The 18,955-nt window shown below is 52.8% G+C and overlaps 1 protein-coding gene across 7 annotated transcripts in view; it reads left to right on the forward strand.

The window, feature by feature from the left end:
* The window catches only part of PAX2 (paired box 2), a 92,617-nt gene extending 84,648 nt beyond the window's left edge, over positions 1-7,969 (forward strand). For 4 of the 7 annotated variants that reach the window (XM_003359329.4, XM_021072681.1, XM_003359330.4 and 1 more), the window contains 3 exons: positions 3,037-3,138; positions 5,351-5,437; positions 5,911-7,969. In XM_003359329.4, coding sequence (XP_003359377.3) covers positions 3,037-3,138; positions 5,351-5,437; positions 5,911-5,987 — 266 coding nt within the window. In that variant the 3' untranslated portion in view covers positions 5,988-7,969. The remainder of the gene's footprint in view (positions 1-3,036; positions 3,139-5,350; positions 5,438-5,910) is intronic. The other 3 variants (XM_005671388.3, XM_013983669.2, XM_003359332.4) reach the window with 1 other exon arrangement.

Genomic DNA, 18,955 nt, shown 5'->3' on the forward strand with positions numbered 1-18,955 from the left:
GAAATGAACATTGCAATAGGGGTGCCTCGGGTTAGCTGGGAACACCTTTCTGGTCACCACCCCTTTCCTCTTCTTTCCTGAAGCTAGGTCAGGGACTGTGTGGCACCGCCTTAGAGTACAAGAAATTTGTGTGTGACACGTTTCGGGAACTTTGCAGCTGAAAATCAGAATTCAGATGCATTTAAATTCCTGTTTACTGAAAAAGAAGTATCCTTCTTTTCCTTACTGCTCTGTGGATATTAGGATCTCAGGACCAGTAACTGGGTTTCTGAATTCTTCTAATTTAAAACCTCTACATCCTCCTCTAACTTTCCTCTGTCTTGGGCCTTTTTTGACCATGAAATGCCACATTACTAGGAACTGAGAGATATTGCTGAGTTGTGCACTTCAGGTCCTCTTGGCTAAGAGATGGTCGGGAGGAGTGTACCTTTAATTGACATTTGAAGTCAATGAAAGGAAACCCACAGCAAAGCAAACACAGTTTCTCTCTTCTATCTCTCTGGGAGTCTGAAGTGTTCTCTTGTTTGACACTTCTGGTCTGCTGCTTCTGAGTTTTAAAATGTAAGCTATCAGCTACATTAGAAAGAGAAGAAAAACATTCTGTTGCATGATAAAGCTGCGTCACAACATAGGAGTCCCTCACTTTTATCATCCTACATAAATCTTTCATCATCCTATAAAAATTCATAATCCATTGTTCAAACTATTTGCAGAGAAAAAGCAGATTCAAACATTCACATTTTGTCTAAGCCTTTACCTCTTCAAAGGACACCAACATATATGAAACAGAAAACAAAATAACCCACTTGGAATTGGCTATGCAGTCTAGTAAGATTAATAGAGAATTAATCAACAAGTTTTTTTACTGAGCATCTATCATGTTCTCAACTGCAAGATAGAGCAGCAGATAGGTCCCTGCCCTCAGTTTGATTGTGATCTTTTTGAGGAAGCAAACAACAAGGCTGGGGCTTCACGAACTATGACAAGGAAAACCATGGAGCACAGACACTCTAGTTGTTTAGAAGAGAGAAAATTCTCCAATGAGTAGAACAGTAGGGGTTTTAAGGCTTGAGATGGAAGGAGAGGGACACTATAGTAAGAAGAAGAAAATGTTACAGCAAAAGCAGAGGTTTCACAGCATCCAAGTCAATGAAAATAGTCAAACTAAACCAGAAGGGGTGAGAATCAGAGCCGAGGAAGTGGGGTGGGGCAGAGTACCTGGGAGGCTTTGAACGCCTGGCAGAGTTTAGACTGCCAAAGAGACACCCCAACTGTCAACTACAGAGAATCAGGGATAATTTTTACAAGGGAAGTGATGTGGTGAAGGTCGTATTTCATGGGGACCAGCCAGGCAGCCACATGTGGGACAGACTGAAGGAGAAGAATGTGGAGGCAGGGAATCCAAGCACAAAATCTGTCGTGGCCCACCAGCAGCAGGTGCTGTGGAACTGAGCAGTGGAGATGGTGGAGGAAATGGAGATGGGACAGATGTCACAGACATCATTAAGGCAAACTGACAGCGCTTCGTGATTGACTTCAGATGGGGCCGGGAGGGGAGGCTAAGTCAAGAAGGACTCCAGAGTTTGGGTCTGATGGTGTTCCAGCGGGTCAGTAGAACTGACGGTTGGGGAGATGATCTGCCTTTTTTCCCTGGCAGGTTTGAGGTGACAATGGGACAGCTAATGAAATGGTTCATAGGTAGCTGGGAATGCAAAAACCTCAGTTGTCTCTCTGTCTGCTTAGGGAAGCATGGATCACTCAGGTGTGTCACCATAGTGGTGAGGAAACGCACACACTTCAGGAACGTCGGAGGTGGGGTCAGATTTAAGGGCAGAGTGGTAAGGAGAGAAGAGCCGTGGGGAGGCTGAGGACTAGGGCAATTGATGCAGAGGAAGTAGGCCAGAGAGGCATAGTTCTGGGACTCCCTCCAGTCATCTCTTGCCTTCCCAGGGTTGGACAGAGGCACTGGAGTGGGAGAGTGGCCCTGGCTGAAGAGGAGTAAAGGAGAATGTGGAGAGGATAAATGGCATCTAGGACCCAGAAGAGGAGGAACTAGTCCCTGGGGCATGGACGTATGGGAGAGAGCAAATTATGGTCATTAAAGGTTCGAGGCTGCTAAATTGCAAAGAAGGCAGTGACCCCTTCCTAGAGATGGAGGGGGCGGCCAAAGATGGGGCAGGCCATTCAGGCGTCCGCAGGAAATGTCTGTGGACCGTGGGTATCTCCCTAGTATTGACTCACGTTGTCTTCCCTCCAGGACACTTAAGGAAAGCCCTTCCTCCCACCTTCAGACTCTAGCTAGTAGACACCTCCAGGGACAAAAGGCTAGCAGCTAGTGAGGGGAGCAGATTTTGCTCATTGGAACTTGATCTGATCCATTTGCACTGTTGGCTCAAAACTCCTGATTTGCTTCAGCAATGGTTTTCTGTCTTTAAATGCCATAAACGCTAACAGCAATATAGCCCACTGGGCTGCCCCTCGACTCTTTACACCTGCCAGGCCCAGCACCTGCAGCTCTACTTGGAGAGGACAAGGAAAACCCATCAGCTACTTATGGGCGGTGATGGTGGGGTGTCCTCCAAGCCTGAAGGAAATAAGGAGTGTTAGAGAGGGGGGCAAGATGATAGTGGTCCATTTGGCTACTGGAGAGATCACAGTTGAGTGTCTCTCGCTGGGAAGAAGGAGTAAAACCAGGTCATCTCCCCCCCTTCTCCATCTGGGTTTGGGCTACAGAGACACGAGCAAAGGCAAACACATACGTACATGCACACGCACACACGTGCACACACACACACACACAAATGTACAGAGAAACACAGAAAGAGCTACATAGAGCCAAGGTGCATACACACAGCTGATCATAGGACATTTAGGTAACAAGTTTAGACACACGTACGGGCACACCTGGACCTTCTCACCCAGATGTGCTCCCACATGTCTGCACTCAGCACTTGCTTTTCCATGGAGCACCCCGGTGTGAGCAGAGGCAGGCCCCTCTCTTCCAGGCCTCACCCCTTCCCCTTTGTGTTTTTCCAGGTCGTGACATGGCGAGCACCACTCTGCCTGGTTACCCCCCTCACGTGCCCCCCACTGGCCAGGGAAGCTATCCCACCTCCACCCTGGCAGGAATGGTGCCCGGTAGGTGACAATGTTGCAGCAGCCTGATTTAGGTGGGGGTAGCTAAATTGTGGGTGAGCTGCTAAGGGGTCTGTAGTCTGAGGTTGGGGGTGGGGGGAGACCCACCATCCCCTCCCCCACAAACCACTGCCGTTCTAGCCCTTTCTCTCCCCAGAGGCTTTAGCCCATCCTTCATCCTCCCTCATGAGCAACCCAGGGAGGGAGCTTGCAGAAGCGGCCCCGTCTGTGCACCCTACTCAATGTCCTGGCCCCACCCACCCCAGCCTGTGCCCAGGGAGCGCTCAGCCTCAGCCCCAGCCCACCCCCAGCCAGCAGACACTGCTTAGAAGAGCCTGCCCTGGTTTCCATGGAAACTTGGAGCCAAGAACCATTTCCAGGGGCATGTCAGTCACTCAGACAAAGCCACCCTGGTCCAAATCCACCCCCAGGGAAGACCAGTGTTGAGGGCCGACCCCACCCCAGGGAATGGAGGGAGTTTGTCCCTAAAGAAAGAGGAAGCAAGGACAGGATGTGGCAGGAACCAAAGAGACTGGCTTCAGAGAAACAAGCTAGAGCACCCCCACATCTCAGAGGAACCCCAGGCCCTCATTGCTCTTGGGGTCTCTGACCCATCCCAGTCTGAAAGGAGCTGGGTTTGGGCTGCATGGATCAGAGAGACAGTGGTCATGTTTGGGGTCCAGTGACTACAGCTGGAGGTTGTGCTGTCCCCAACCCCTCGCCGCAGATTGGGAGCTGAAGAGAGTCGAAGTTCTGTTCACACAAACACCAAAAAACTCACGTCTTAAAGAGGATGAGACTCACTTGCCCTGCATCCTCTCCTGCTGGCTGCCCTCTGTGTGCCCCTTCCCTGAAGCTCAGCTCTCATGAGGGAGGGGATAGAATAGACCCCATTCCTGGACCGTCTATTCAGGGACAGCCTTGGGTAAGCAGAACTGGGGAGAGGGAGGAGGCAGAGAGGGAGGCTGCTGCAGGGTGCTGTAGCATAGGGGTGAAGGGAGTTGGGGGAATGGGGCAAGGAGAGTTGGAGATGTGGGTTGGGGGCTTTCTGCCCAGATTTGGGGTAAGGGGAGCAGAAGTGTTGGGTGCAAGGAGATTCTTCTGGGAAGGTCCCAGCAGTGAGCAGGTGGAGGCTGGAGAAGGTCTTAGAGAGGTGGGGGGTGCAGGGGGGGCGCCTGCAAGGAGGTGGGGATGAGGGGAGCCGCAGAGAGAGCTCATGGTGGCAAGGGGGGAGTCGTTAAACAGAATCTAGTGCTGATGAGGAAATTACACTTGTTTCATTAGCGATGGGGAAGGAGATAGCTCAGTTCCTCTTGGTCACAGTTGAGCTCAGAAGCTCATTATCCTGCTGCACGCATGCTTTCCCTCCTCGTCAATAAACAGGCTTTCCAGTGGCTGCATCCCCCACCCCCACCCCAGCTCCCTCTCCGAGAGGGGCCCCTTCTCCTCTACTTAACCCGCGGTTAGGGATCACTGTAAACAGTCTGGGGTCATCACACAGGAGAAAGGGCGAGGGGGAAACCCAGAGGCCTGGCCTTTCTCCCGCGGTGGGAGGGAAGCAGCTTCCGACGGCTCCCAGCCCACGGGGCCCTCGGCTCACGGGGCCCTCCGCTTGCTGACCGGCGGGCAGTCCACCTGCCTCCCGCCGCCTCCTTCTCCTGCTGAGTGACCCACAGATCAAATCTCTGTAGAAAAAGGAGGGAGGGGGTGCTTCCCAATAGAGTGCCCCACCCCTTGCATTGGCACCGTACTGAGATGCCATTCTCAGGACTTTCTGGGACAAAGTGTCCCAAGGGCCTATCTTCACCACCCTCCCCCGCTTCCACCCTGCGGGGCTGTGGCTCCTAGGACCAGACTTTCCACTGAAAAGGCCCTGACCCCCAACGCAGCAGCATAGGTGCGCCTGGAACCGGAACAAACCCTTCCTTGTTTGGCCCAGAGCGCCTCCGCAGGGAGCTCTGGGCTGGCACTGCCGGGCAGCTACCTCCACGCGGGTGTGCGAGGCGCGTCGGTGCTTCTGCACCACCACCTCCACGGGCCCTCCCCACGCAGACCCGGTGGATTGCTCCGCCTCCGCCCGGCCACCTGCCTGCAGCGGGCATCGCCCTGCCCGCTGCACTTGCATGTGGGACCCAAGGGGAGGCCACTGGCCCAGCACGTCGGGTTCGCACTGGCATTGCGCGTGTCTGATCCCAACTCCCCCGCCCTCCCGCAGGGAGCGAGTTCTCCGGCAACCCGTACAGCCACCCCCAGTACACGGCCTACAACGAGGCTTGGAGATTCAGCAACCCCGCCTTACTAAGTGAGTACGCCACCTGGCTGGCCGGCGGCTCAGCGCGTCCGCCCGCCCGCCGGCCAGCGCGGCTGTGCTGCTTCCGAACGCGGGTCCAATTCCCCGGGACCCGATCTTTGGGTGCCCAGCCGGGGCAGGCTCGTTAGCGCAGCACTGAGGCCCCGGGATCCCTAGAGGACGCCCGTGCCTCCTGCCCCTTCCTTCCCCTCCGCTCCCTCCCAGGTAGCAGCTCTGCGCCGCCCCCAACTCTCCGCCCCCCTGAAGATCCGCAGTCGGGCGGCGGCGGTCACCGATCGGGTCCCTCTCCCCTCCGGTGAATACAGCTCTCCTGGGGACAACCGGCCCCGCAGCCCAGCCAAGGCCTCCTGCCCGAATCCCTCCAGATCCCAGCCCGGGGAGGTCTTTTCTTTGCTTTTCTTTCCTTTTTTGTTCTCCTGTTTGTCCTCTCACCCAGCCCATTCTTCTCCTGTGTTAACTTCCAGGTTCCCCTTATTATTATAGTGCCGCCCCCCGGGGCTCCGCCCCTGCCGCTGCTGCCGCTGCCTATGACCGCCACTAGTTACCGCGGGGACCACATCAAGCTTCAGGCCGACAGCTTCGGCCTCCACATCGTCCCCGTCTGACCGCCCGCCCCGGAGGGAGGGAGGACCGACGCGACACGAAGCTTCCCGGCCACCGTCCCAGACCCACCCCCATCCCAGGATCCCTGCAGCCCTTCACCGCACCCGGTCGAAGGCCGGACAGACGGGTGGGGCCGTGGGCGGGACCCTCAGGCCCGGCCCCGCCTCCCCATCCTCGCCCGCCGCCCCTCCCCGCCTGCCTGGACTGCGCGACGTCGTGGGGAGGGCCGACCCAGCTCGTCCTCGCCTGTCTCGGAGCCCACCAGCCACGCCGCCGAATTCTGGCCGGGCCCGCCGCTGCGCGCGGTGGACGCGTTTCTGTGACACACAATCAGCTCGGACTGCAGCGCGGCCCAGCCCCAGAGCAGCCCGCCTCGGACGCTCCGGCGCCAGGAGGCTTCGCTGGAGGGACTGGGCAAAGGAAATTAAGGACAAAACGATTTTCTGCAGAAGGAGGAATAGCCTCCTGCCAAGCCCTCGGGGAAAAGTCCTTACCCCCGGGCCAGCTGGACTGCCCCCACCTTCCGAGTGTCCCCAACCCAGAAGGTGGAATGGAATGAAGGCGTGGGGGCCAGGCTCTAGGGGCGGGCTCGGGGTCGTCAGGTGTTTCCAAGGTTGAGACCCAAGGCACCCAGGCCCCAGCAGCCCGCACCCGCCGAGTCCGACTCTTGGCTCTACCATACTCCGCCCCAACTGCCCTGTACCCCAAGGTCCAGGCATCTCCTACTAGTGACCAGACTCTCAGCCCCGCCTTGCCCCTACCTCAGCGCCTCTTCCATCTGCTGACCTCGCAGTTCCCTCTCCTGCCCGTCCTTTCCCCATCCCGGGACGCTCTGCATCTCTCCTCCCTAACTCGCCGCCCCACCGGAGGTTCTCCCGCGCCTGCCTCAGGACCAGTTTCCACAGGCGGCGGGCACTAGTCTTCCCCAAGCAGTTATTTGATGCCCCCAACACAGACTCTCAATCTGCCGGTGGTAGGAGCAGGTCCTGAGCAGGCGTTCGAGCTGCGTGAGGTGGAAGGTGGGGGGCTGCCCACTCCACACCCACCCACCTCCAGCCTCTAGCCTCCTCCTCGGGCAGGAACTGAACAGAGCTGCAAAAAGTCTACATTTATTTAATGTGACGGTCTTTACAAAAAGCAAAACAAAACAAAAACCTAACAGGCTGCTGCTTTGTAGAAAGACGGTGTGTGTCGTGTGAAGGCGAACCCAAGTGTGTATATAACCCCGCCCCGCCCGCCCCGCCCAGCCCCGCCCGGTAGAGTCCCCGTTGCCCGCCCGCCCGCCCGCCCTGCCTGTAGATACGCCCCGCTGTCTGTGCTGTGAGAGTCGCCGCTCGCTGGGGGGGAGGGGGGGACACAGCTACACGCCCACTAAAGCACAGCACGTCCTGGGGGAGGGGGGCATTTTTTATGTTACAAAAAAAAAAAATTACGAAAGAAATCTCTATGCAAAATGACGAACGTGGTCCTGTGGACTCCTCTCGCCTCTGTTTTGTTGGCTATTTCTCTGTAATTCCGTGTTTGCGCTCTCTCCTCCTCTTCTCTCTCCTCTGCATCTTTCCTCTCTCCATCTCCTTCCTCTGCTTCTCTCCCCTCTGTCTCTGTCTCTCTCGGTCTTCGTCCCTCTTGTCTATCTCTGTCCCTCCCTCGGCCTCTCTCCCCAGCCCTGCTCCGGCGGCCTTGCCCCCTGAGGCTAGATCAGAGGTGGCAGCTCCAGCCCCCGGGGCTTGCCCCCTCGCAGCCGGGCCCCACGCGCCCTGGGCTGCCGGCGGCCGGGTCGCCCCGCCCCGTAGTTGCTCTCTCCGTAGCGGCGATGCGCCCTGCATGTCTCCTCACCCGTGGATCGTGACGACTCGAAATAAGAGAAACAAAGTCAATAAAAGTGAAAAATAAATAAATAAATAAAAATCCTTGAACAAATCCGAAAAGGCTTGGAGTCCTCGCCCAGATCTCTCTCCCCTTCGAGCCTTTTTATTTGAAAAGGAAAACGAGAAAAGAGAACAGTTCAAGGGAACCGCCGGTGCCCAGGCAGGCTCCGTGGCCCGAGCCGGGTGGCGAGGGAGCCGAGGTTTGAACTCCAAGGCCCAGCCTTGTGGGGCTGGCCCGACGGGGGCCCCAGACCCAGACCCAGCCGAATCCTCGAAAGATTCCCCCGATGGCTCTGGTCTCCTTGGCCACTTTCAGCGCGTCGGTTCGTTTTGATTCTTTTTCCTTTATTTTCTTTTCTTTTGTGCACATAAGAAATAAATAATAATAATAATAATAATAAATAATAATAAAAATTTTGTATGTCACTCCCCATGGCTCCAGGTTTGTCTCTACCTGTCTCTGGGACAGGCCTTCCCTCATACTAGTTGATCCCAAATAAACCCTCGATAATCTTCCAAACTAACTACCCTCCCACTGCGACCCCCCCGCTCCCGCGCTCTATGAGGAGTCCCTCTTGTCGCAGCTGAAAGCAAGCCATGGCCCAGACAAGTCAGCCCGTCAGTAGCCCCCTCCTTTCCACTAACCCCCGCCCTTGAGGCAAGGAGTTTTTGCTTTGCAAAACTTCAGAATAACTTAGAATGAGCCAATTCCGTCGCCCCACCTCTCCACCCACATCCAAACTTAGGGTGCAGGCTCCTAGAATGCGACGTCGGAGGCCCTCTCCTCGTAGGGTAGGGGATTGTCTACTGCCCTGTCCTTCCTCCGCTCCACTGCGCAGCCACAATTTTTATCCCCCAGTTCGCACAGAGACCACGAACGCTTGCCATCAGTTTCCTCGCTGGACATTTCTTTCCAGGTGGGGACAGCATCCAGCTCTACAGAAACCCGAGGAGAACCTGAGGGCTCAAACAACCTCGTGCGCCCCCTGTGTCTTGCGGAGCCCCGGCCTGGGCGAGCAGCTGCTAGGATTGGCGCGGTCTGGGTGTATCCCGGAGAGGGCGCGCAAGCGCCTATTTCTGTGGGTCGGCTGGTCGTTCGTGGCTCCTTTTTCAGTTGATCTGTGTGGGTCCTTATGTCCCTGGGTGGGTCTGGGGGGGGGAAGAAGTGGGAGAACTGTTTGGTTGCTTTTTGTTTTTTGTTTTTCAGGCATCTTTACTGTTCTTGTGCCTGGGTATCCAGTGAAGGATTGGTGTGTTTGTCCCTGTGAGTCTGTTCCTGTTTGGGGGAGGGATGGGGTGATTGTCCGGATAGTCCAGGCTGCTTCTGAGATACCTGGAAGGGGTGTCCTCTCCATCCCCTCAGCAATCCCCCAGTGCCAGCCATTCCTCAAAGGCCGCTGCTTCCAGACATTCTCCACCCTTGGGTAACTTTCCTTTTCTGCCCCTGGGAAGACTTCCCCACTCAGCTTCCATCTCTGCCTCCTCCCACATGAAAGGCTCTTGAAGCTCTGAGCTGCCAGGATGGCTGGGCAGCTGCAAGCAGAGCCTAGAGGCAGACTGAGGAGTGAGCTTTCCCATTGGCTGGGGGCAGTGTCTCCTGGAAACCTCCTTCCCATCATGATTCCAATAGGCCTATCTTTCCCCAAGCCTATTTGCCCAGCCTACCTACATCATGACACTGGAGGACCCCCAACAAAGCAGCAAGCCTCTAATCAAGTCTGTCTCCCTCCTTCTCACTCCCCACCTATGTCCCCTCCCTATTACCATCTTAGCAAATGACAGTCCCACTTTTTTTCATCCTTCTCTGGCTCACCAGGGTCTTAGAAGAGGGGTCTTCAAACTTCTTTGATCATACACCCTAGCAGTAAAAAGAATTCTAAATGTGTACTCCCAATATAAGCATATTCACTTATTTACAAATTCCATAAATGTATGACTAGACTCATACTATGAATCTTATAAGACACAGAGAAAAGATGAGATTGGAAAACATAGACATTCTAATATTCTCTTCTCATGCCTAAGTGGATTACCTTGTGCCCCCTGGAAAGGTGTACCCCACTTCAGAGATCCTGCTCAGAACCCACGAAAATCCAGCATGGCGGAACTTCTGATTATTGCCTGATGCCCAGCAAGTGAATTCTTGGAAGTTGTCGGGGTACCAGGTTGGCCCAGTCAATGTTGCGCTCATCATATGGAGCAGGCTCTCTGGCCCCACTGACTGATTTTGCCTCCAGAATGGGGGCCTTGTCCTGCTCAGTTCGTCAGACTGGGAGCCAGGGCCTCTTACCTGGAACCCATCAGAACATCTTACTTTCCGTTTTATTTCTGGTCTCCTTAGGACCAAATTGGACAGTGAGAGTCTGTTGTCAACAGAGACCACCTCTGCCCAGAAGTTTTCATGCTGTGTCCCTCCTGGGGTGCTGATTTCTGCTTGGTCTGATCCTGAGGGCCCCAGCCACCCACCCAAACATATTCTACGGCCCTTGACCAGTTGGCTGTTCTAACTGTAGTCCTAACACAAACAAGCCTGTTCTCAAGCTTTCTTGTTTCACAGAACTCACCTAATTCTATCCCCACCCTACTCCCACAGAGCTCCCAGCTGAGATTCACCACGTATGACAGTTAGAAACTGTCCTGGGTTGAGGGAACAGCAGGAATAAAGACACAGAGGCATGTAAATATACCAGATAGAAGGCGGCTGGAGTATCAGAGGGAGGCTGGAGGAGGTGGCATGAGCTGAGGCTTAAATGTAGCTGCGAGCCAGGACACTAGAAATGTCAAAATGGTACCCATCACTTGACAGCTTCTTCAAGGAAGCTGCCCCACTCACAACCCCTCCTGCTATGTATCCACCAATGCCTCTGTTATTTGAATTGGATTTATGCACAAATCCAAGATGAGCCATCAGTCCACCTCTCTTGGGATACAGAACTAGGAAGTATAGAGAGATTGGGGCCATTGACCATGACAGGCAAAGTCCAGTGGAAACCCTGAAGGGATCCGCAGTCTTCTTCATCTTAGTCAAGGACAGCTCCATTCTACCAGTCACTCAAGCTAAAACCCCAAGTCTTCCCTGACTCCTCTTGCCTTTCCCATCCCACATCTGATCCACCAGCAAAACCAGACAGCTCTGCCTTTATTTTTTTTCTTTTTTTCTTTTTTTTTCTTTTTAGGGATGCATCCGCAGCATATGGAGGTTCCCAGGTTAGGAGTCCAATCGGAGCTGTAGCTGCTGGCCTATGCCACAGCCACAGCAACGCGGGATCCCAGGATCCAAGCCACATCTGTGACCTACACCACAGCTCATGGCAATGCCAGATCCTTAACTCACTGTGCAAGACCAGGGATTGAACCGGCAACCTCACGGTTCCTAGTTGGATTCATTTCCGCTGCTCCACGAAGGGAACTCTAGCTCTGCTTCTACACAGACCCAGAATTTGACCACTTCCAATGATCTGCGCTGTTGTTATCATCCCAATCCAAGTCACTATGATCCTTCACCTCGATTTGCAAAAATAGTTCTAACTGGTTTCCTATTTTCCATCTTTGCCACACCTGCCCCAGTCTATTCTCCCCCAGCAGCAGTGATCCCCCAAAGTGTAAACCAGAGCCTGTCCCGCCTCTGTCAGACCCCCCCCCCCAGTGGCTCCCCTTCTCCCTCAGAGTCAATGTCAGAATCCTAAAACTGATCTATAAGGCCCCACTTGTTCTGACTGTCCACCCTGTCCCGCCACCGCCATCCCACCCCCACCCCCCAGCTCACTCTGCTCTGAGCCTTTCAGCCACTATGCTGAGCTCCACTTACACCAAGCACTGGCCTTCTCAAGACATCAGGACATTTTCTCTTGGTGTTCCTTTCCCCCAGGGAGCATCCTGGCTGGCTCTTCCACTCCTTAAGGTCTCTGCACCCCCCCTTCTGTTCAAAACTCTCCCTCCAGCATCTTGTGTAGTTCTTAATGGGACTGTCGATCATGGTGCTACGTCAGCTCCTGCCCATAGATGTCTGGCCAGTGGAGATCCCATGTCTCTCTTCAAAGCACATAGACCTCAAGTTAGGAAAATTCCTCTCAGAAGGCTTGTTATTAGGGACTGGAAGAGTCCTTCTTCCTTTGGACTGTGAGCTGCAATGATGAGGGCGTTGGACTCCTAGGGACAGTTCCCCAAGTATGGAGAGTCCCTGCCTGAGAGTGCAGTGCAGTCACACCCAGAGTTAGGCAGGGGCACGCAGAGCCGAGAGGTAGACAGAAAAAGGGCTCTAGTTTTACCCCTCGAGCCTCTGGAGCCACCTGGACCTGAAGCAAGGCCACTTTGGGACTTCCAGGATCATAAGCCAGTATATTCTTTTTCTCACTTAAGCAAATGCGTTGAGTGTCTGCCAACTGTAACCCAAAAGTTCTGACTTGAACATTTCTGGAGGCCATGAATGCCCTGTTAGAACTTTGAATTTTTTTCTATAGACATTGAGAGCTATGGAAAGTTTTGTGACAAGAGAAAATGGCATAATAGACTCACTTTTTTTTTTTTTTTTTTTTTTTTTTTTTGGTTACACTCATGGCATGTGGAAGGTCCCAGGCTAGGGACTGAACCCACGTCACAGTAGTGACCCGAGCCACAGCAGGGACAATATCAGATCCTTAACCCACTGAGCCACAAGGGAACTCCTGTGAGTATGCTTTTTTTAAATGTAATTTTGAGTTTAATAAAATTTAAATTAAAAACAAGAGGCAACCAAGTCCTTGACACAGATGAGCATAACCATGCAGTGAATACACCAGACTTTGCTTTTTGTTGTTGTTGACTGAGGGAAGGGCACTGGTCTTTGGATTTGGTGACTAGGGGCACCTGGTGACCAGAAAGCTAGTACTTTCTGAAGGTAGAAGGAGGGCTGGCAGGGGAGGAGGGCCAAGACCTGAGAAAGTAGATGGAGGCAGAGTATAAACAATTCTTTTGAAAAGTTTGGAAGGAAGGGGAAAACAAGAAGGACCAGGGGATGTTGTGATCTGTGACCTCAGTGGAAGATCTTTTTAGGCTAAGGGCGATGAGGACAAGCCTGCGGGCTAAGGCAGGCCAGGGCAGGGCAGGGCAGAGAGACTGTTCAGAGGTGGACCAAGGGACTTAGGGTAGGAGGCCTGAAAGAAGGAGGTGGCGGCATAGAGGTGAGGGCTGGGGCACAATCGGAGAATTCTGCAGGGGAGAGCAGATCATGATGGGGTGGGGGCTGCCCTAGCTGCCCAGAGAGCTTGCAGGAGACACAATTGCTGTCAGCCTAGAGTGTGGGAGCAGGGCTAGGTCCAGTCTTGGGGAAGATAAAGAGTTTTGGAAGAATCTTTCCTGGAGATCTGGAAAGTAGTCCATGAGCGCAGAAGGAGCACATTGCCAGGTAGCAGCAGAGAGAGCACACAGAGGTGGTAGATCCCTGCCCGGATCCAGGGCTCTCCTTCCCCTGGCTGGCTCATCTCTCGGGACACGGAGTTCAAGGCCCCCAGAGTACACTGTTCTCCCCTCCCCCACCTGATCCACATCCCCCTCCTTCCAGTGGCCTCCCTAATTGATGGAACCCCAGCAGCACCTTGGGCCCACTCCCCCGGTCTAATCTTTGTAACTGTCCATCCCCAAGCACTCAGGCTCAGCCTCCACTTCCTGGTAAAAGAAGCTTGTAGAAGACGGATTCCCTCCCTAAGGAATGCTTAGCCCCAAAATGCTTTTTGTTCTAGAGGCAGAACAAAAAGCATATGCATATGGAGGCCTCTCCAAGCTGAGAGCAAAAGGGATCCAGAGGTTGGCTCACAGGATCCCAGGGAACCTTCAACAAGCCCCTCCCTGTGACTGTGCCCCAGTTTCCTCCTGTGTAAAGGCAGATGGCGCCTCGGCCTCCTCTCCTCTTTGACATCCTCTAGTTGTCTATGGCAGGTGGCCCAGCAATCTCTGTGGCCAGGAGAAGGTCAAGAAAGCTCTGTGGGGTGGACTGGGTACATTCAGATGGGGAAGGGGATGGGGGAACTTTTTAAGTTAGAAAAAGAAGCAGGGATTTATTGATCGGTTGCCATCACTCCCACTGGGGAGTTTGTGCTATCTTTTCCTGTCTTTCTTCCCAGTGTCTGCCCAGAGACCTCCAGGAGAACAGTGGGGACCATTGAGGGTGCAGGGTAGAGGACTATGGGAGAGAGACAAAGGAAGCAGCTATTTGGGACCAATGACATTTCCTGCCTCCCCCCAACACCCACACCTGCCTAAACCATCCCAATACCCTAATTAGCTAGTCCCTTAGGTCCCTGTTAGCCAGGCCGGCTGAGCGCCCAACTCCCCAGGGACCAGCCCCCTTACCCCCCAGACTAATCAGTCCCTTTGCTCCTTGAGTGCATGAGCATGAGCACAAGTGCGCGCGTGCGCGCGCGCACACACACACACACACACACACACACACACACACACTGCCTTATTCTCTCCCAGAGCCCAGGGCCCCAGGTCCTCTTCCAGCCTTCAGAGGGTTAATGTAGTGTGATGCTGAATTCTCCCAATGAAGACACCTCATTTGAGATGGTTGAAAGGATGGAGAGAAGCTGGACAAAGTTTGGAGGGTCCTCTCTCAAACTTGTGGGACCAAGGATGGGTAGCAAAGAACGCAGCCATGATTGCAGTGTGCTCTGTAGCATCCCAAGCCCTTGGGCTGGCACCTCTCAGGTCCCTATCTATGGTCAATAGGCACCCCAATCCAGACCCCCTCCTCCCCTTCATCTCGGCCCCCCCATTCATCTCCCCACCCCCTACCCCCGACACCCGCACTGTCAGCCCAAACACATGATAAATTGCCCTGTCAACAGAATTCATTCAGGGACCAATTAATTCCACAGAAATGAACCAGGAGCCATCAGTTGCTGAAAAACTCAGAGTGCAGGGAATGGAGGGAGGGGGTGCAGGCGGGGGGTGGGCGGCAGAGGAGGGGACGGGGAGGCTGGGGAAGTTAGTCTGACAGAAATTGGTCATTTAATGCTTAAGTGCACGCTAGACAGCCCTGTCATCGCCCGCGGCCCCCGTGCGGGATTAATTATCAGAGGAGGAGAGGGCAGCCCAGCCCAGCCCAGCCCAGCCGTCTGTCACCAACCAAGACTAGAGTCACCCAGGACTTGGCCACCCTGGGTCCACTTCCAGGTCTCCAGGTCTTCTGCTCCCTCAGCTTCCAGGCGCCCCCAGACCCCAAGCCTAGGCCCAACCTCATATCTTAGACCCTTAGCTGCATATAGTCAAGGCCTTGCCATCAGCTATCTTAATTAGGAAGGCATCTTTGGCACCTTGCCTGGGGTAGGCTCCATAACTCCCTGTGCCCTCATCATTACCCTCAGCCATCTTGGGGGACTCTTTGTTCAGAGTCCAAGCCATGACGGTCCCAATCGCTGATCCTAATCTGAGGAAATGGCACCATCTTCCACTCAACTGCTTAAGTCAGAATCCCTCTCCCTCATCCCACTCAGCCAATCAGACTCCAAATCCTGTCAGTTCAAACTCCTGGAAACATCGCAAACCCTAGCCACCTGCTCCTAGCTTACTGCCACCACCATCAGCAGCTCTGCGTGCTCTCCTGATTTAGGCTCTTGCTTGGAGCTAATACTATGTTTTAAAATGCAAACAATACCCTTCCGTGCTCCCTGCCATACTCACACACATACACAAAAACTTCTAGTTTAACACTCTTTGGTGGACCACCCTGGGCCTGCAGGGAATCAAGTCCAAACACATGATTCACCAGCCACAAAGCTCCAACCTCTGCCACCCACCCAATCTCACCTCCAGGGCTCTTCCCCTGCTCTCTCTGCTCCAGCCCCACTGACCTTCCCTTCCTGCTTTTGCACAAGCTCAGCCTGAAACACTTTCCCCCCGTGACCCTCACCATTCACTTGACCAACTCTTATTCATCCTTGAAATCTCAGATTAAATGTCACTCCCTCCAGGAAGCCTTCCCTGACCCCGAACTGTGCTTTCCAGCTCCCAAACGTCCCCATTCATCAACATGTCACCCTGCTTGTTCATTGTCTTTCTTGCCACCAAATGTTGTTTTGCAAGAATGGAGTTTGTGTGTTTATCCTTCAAGCCTGGCCCTTCATGGATACCAGAAAATAGTTGTTGAATGAATAAAGGCCTAATCTTGTCTTGGCTCTATCCCCGGCTTGACTCTGGGGCCAAGCTCCTCAGAGGCAGACCTCTCCTGGCAGCCCAAGTTATGCTAGGGTAGCTGGACAGATGAGAAACCCTCAGGAACACGCTGTCGTCCTGTGAGCCCAGCAGACTGACCCAAACCAGCTCTGCTCGGTGGGTTCAGATGAGGCCGTGGAGAGTTGGAGGTTAGAATGGTAGAGAGAGGAATTCCCACTGTGGCTCAGCAGTTACAAGCCTGACTAGTATCCATGAGGATGCAGGTTTGATCCCTGGCTTCAATCAGTGAGTGGGCCAAGGATCCAGCGTTGTTGTGGCTGTGGTGTAGGCTGGAAGCTGCAGCTCCTCTTCAACCCCTAGTCTGGGAATTTCCATATGCTGCAGGTGCAGCTCTTTAAAAAAAAATGGTAGCGAATTCATGGCCAGAAAGACTTAGAAGAGCAAAGCCCAGGATCTGGAAGAAGCATGCTCCATGCAGCAACGTGAGTGCCTGTGAAGCATGGGGCTGATCAGAGGTGGAGGGGAAGAAACAGGTGGAAAGTGAACTTTCCAGAAGTGATTTTGATATCTTTACCTAAGGTTGAACTGATAAGATGAGGATGCCGATTAGATGAAAAGGATGAAGGAGAAGGAGACCAGCTTGGGAAGGGCAATGAGCGCCAGGCTAAGTTTGGCCTTTTTCCTGCCCTTGGTGAGGGATCATGGACTGCTTCTTAAGAAAGCCAGATGCAAAGGTTTATTTGCGAAGTTGATTCTGGATGCCAGCAGTGTGGTTGAAGTGGCAGGTTGATACAGAGACACCATTAAGAGGCTGGTGTTGCTATGAGAAAGGGAGAGAGGAAGAGGGAGAGGGAGCGGGAGCAAGAGAGGGAGAAAGAGAGAGAGAAATTGACCTGTGGATGGAAAGTTTGTGACAGAGAGGTCTCCCAGTAGAGGCAGAGGGCGCTGAGGTGAGCTGAGGGAGCGCCATCAATCAGCTCAAGGAGGCCTCATGGCAGCCTCACTGGGATGGCGTATTTGGATTTGGTTGTCCGTTGGGTCTGAAGGTGAGGAAGAGAGGGCAAAAATGACCACTTCCAAGAGGCTCGGTGACTGAGTGAGCCCCCAGCAGAGGTAAGAAGAGAGGCTGCCTTGGGACTAGAAGCAATAAGCATGATGTCCAATAGAAAGAATTACAGGGAGGTAGTTAAGGGAGTGAATTTGCCTTGGGATGTAGGATTGGGAGATCTATCTTCCTGCCCCCACTCCTATCCTCCAAATGTGCATTCGGTTCAGATGGGCCAATGTAACGCTGTGACAAAGTAACTGTATAATACTGAAAAAAGTGGTCCTCCAATAATATAATGCAGTAAAGATGTGTCACCTGGTACAAGTGATAGGGTATGGCTGTGATGGTGTAACCCAGAAACAGGATAACCCCATGATAATTTATTAATAGCAACCAGGAGGTAATGGGTCGATTTATTGGTTAACAATATGAGGCTGGATTGGGGTAATGCACTAACCCTGTAATCAGGGACACTGTTGTGCTGAAATGACTGTAACAAGCACACAACCAAGCAATGAAATGACAGACTTACAGTGTAACATGACGGCATGTTAATTCAGTAATGGTGTACTGATATAATGATGTCATGACCTAATAGCAGAGTGGTGATGATGGCACAGAAGAATAAAGCCTCAAGGACAGTGGAAGGGAAGAGGATGGAACTCCCAGCCTGAGCCTAAGGGCCCTGAGAATGGAGGAAGGGAACCCTTTCCAAGTTTGAAAAGAAGCTTCCTCAGGCTGCAGCAGAGGTCTGGAATCAGCTTTTGGAGGGAAGATGCAGGCGGGGACAGGAGAGAGCTGGGCCAAGAAGGGAAGTGGGGAAAACAAGAACTAATGGTCGTGTCCCACTCTGCGGGGCATCATACAGCTCTGTGGGGCTGGCCAGATGGAGAGGCCCGGGCTGGGGACAGAAGAAGGCAGGCTCTAACTGCAGAGTAGTGACTGAGCAGGCCTGACAGCATTGACTGCTCCCAGTACTCACTCAGCCCAAGTGGCATCTGTTCCTTCGGGAGCTAAAGGGATGGTAAATCCCATTCAGCGAGTGTAAGAGTCCTGGAATCATCAAATTGACAAGAATATAAAAGAAAACTCAGAACTAATAATAACATGATTGAAAATAACTCACATTTATCCAGACTTCAGCATGAACTAGGCACTCGCTCATGCTCAGGGCTTTCCCCACGTTATCCACAATAGCCCTATTATGAGATCAAGACATACTATATATATTTGCCCAAAGTCATACCACAGGTAGGGGGTAGAACTAGAGTTCAAACCCAGGTTCATTTCCCTTTTAAGGCACATCCATGCCCTTGACATGGTAAGAAGCAAACCAGGGAGCAGGTTGAGGCACAGCAAAAACATGTAACATATTCCTAGACATAAATTTCATCAAAAGACCAGTTTTAAGGTGGACAAAAATGTATATAATAGGCAAGCATTTATCTAAGAAATAAAGGAGGAATTGAATACATAGACTTTTTTACCTGTTATTTGACAAAATGGAATGATAAACCAAAAAGTTTTCTCTAACGTTCATTTACTGAAGGGGGGAAACAAAACGGAGAAGACAGGGTAGAAGGCTGACATCACTGATTATATCTTGTACTGTACATTCAACTTTTGAACCACGTAAATATTTCACATAATGTCACAACAAAATTAAGTAAACAAATAAGCAATCCCTGAAAAACAAGAGCAAAATGAAGCAAATGAACCTTACTGTCTACTGAGTTGGTATCATAACCACATAGAGAGAAACTATTCCACATAATTTAAACCTAGTAATTGGATATATATACACATTCCCTAGTGGGCTATACACCAATAAGGCAAATA

This window comes from Sus scrofa, chromosome 14 (assembly GCF_000003025.6).
Source record: "Sus scrofa isolate TJ Tabasco breed Duroc chromosome 14, Sscrofa11.1, whole genome shotgun sequence".
NCBI classification, from domain to species: Eukaryota; Metazoa; Chordata; class Mammalia; order Artiodactyla; family Suidae; genus Sus; species Sus scrofa.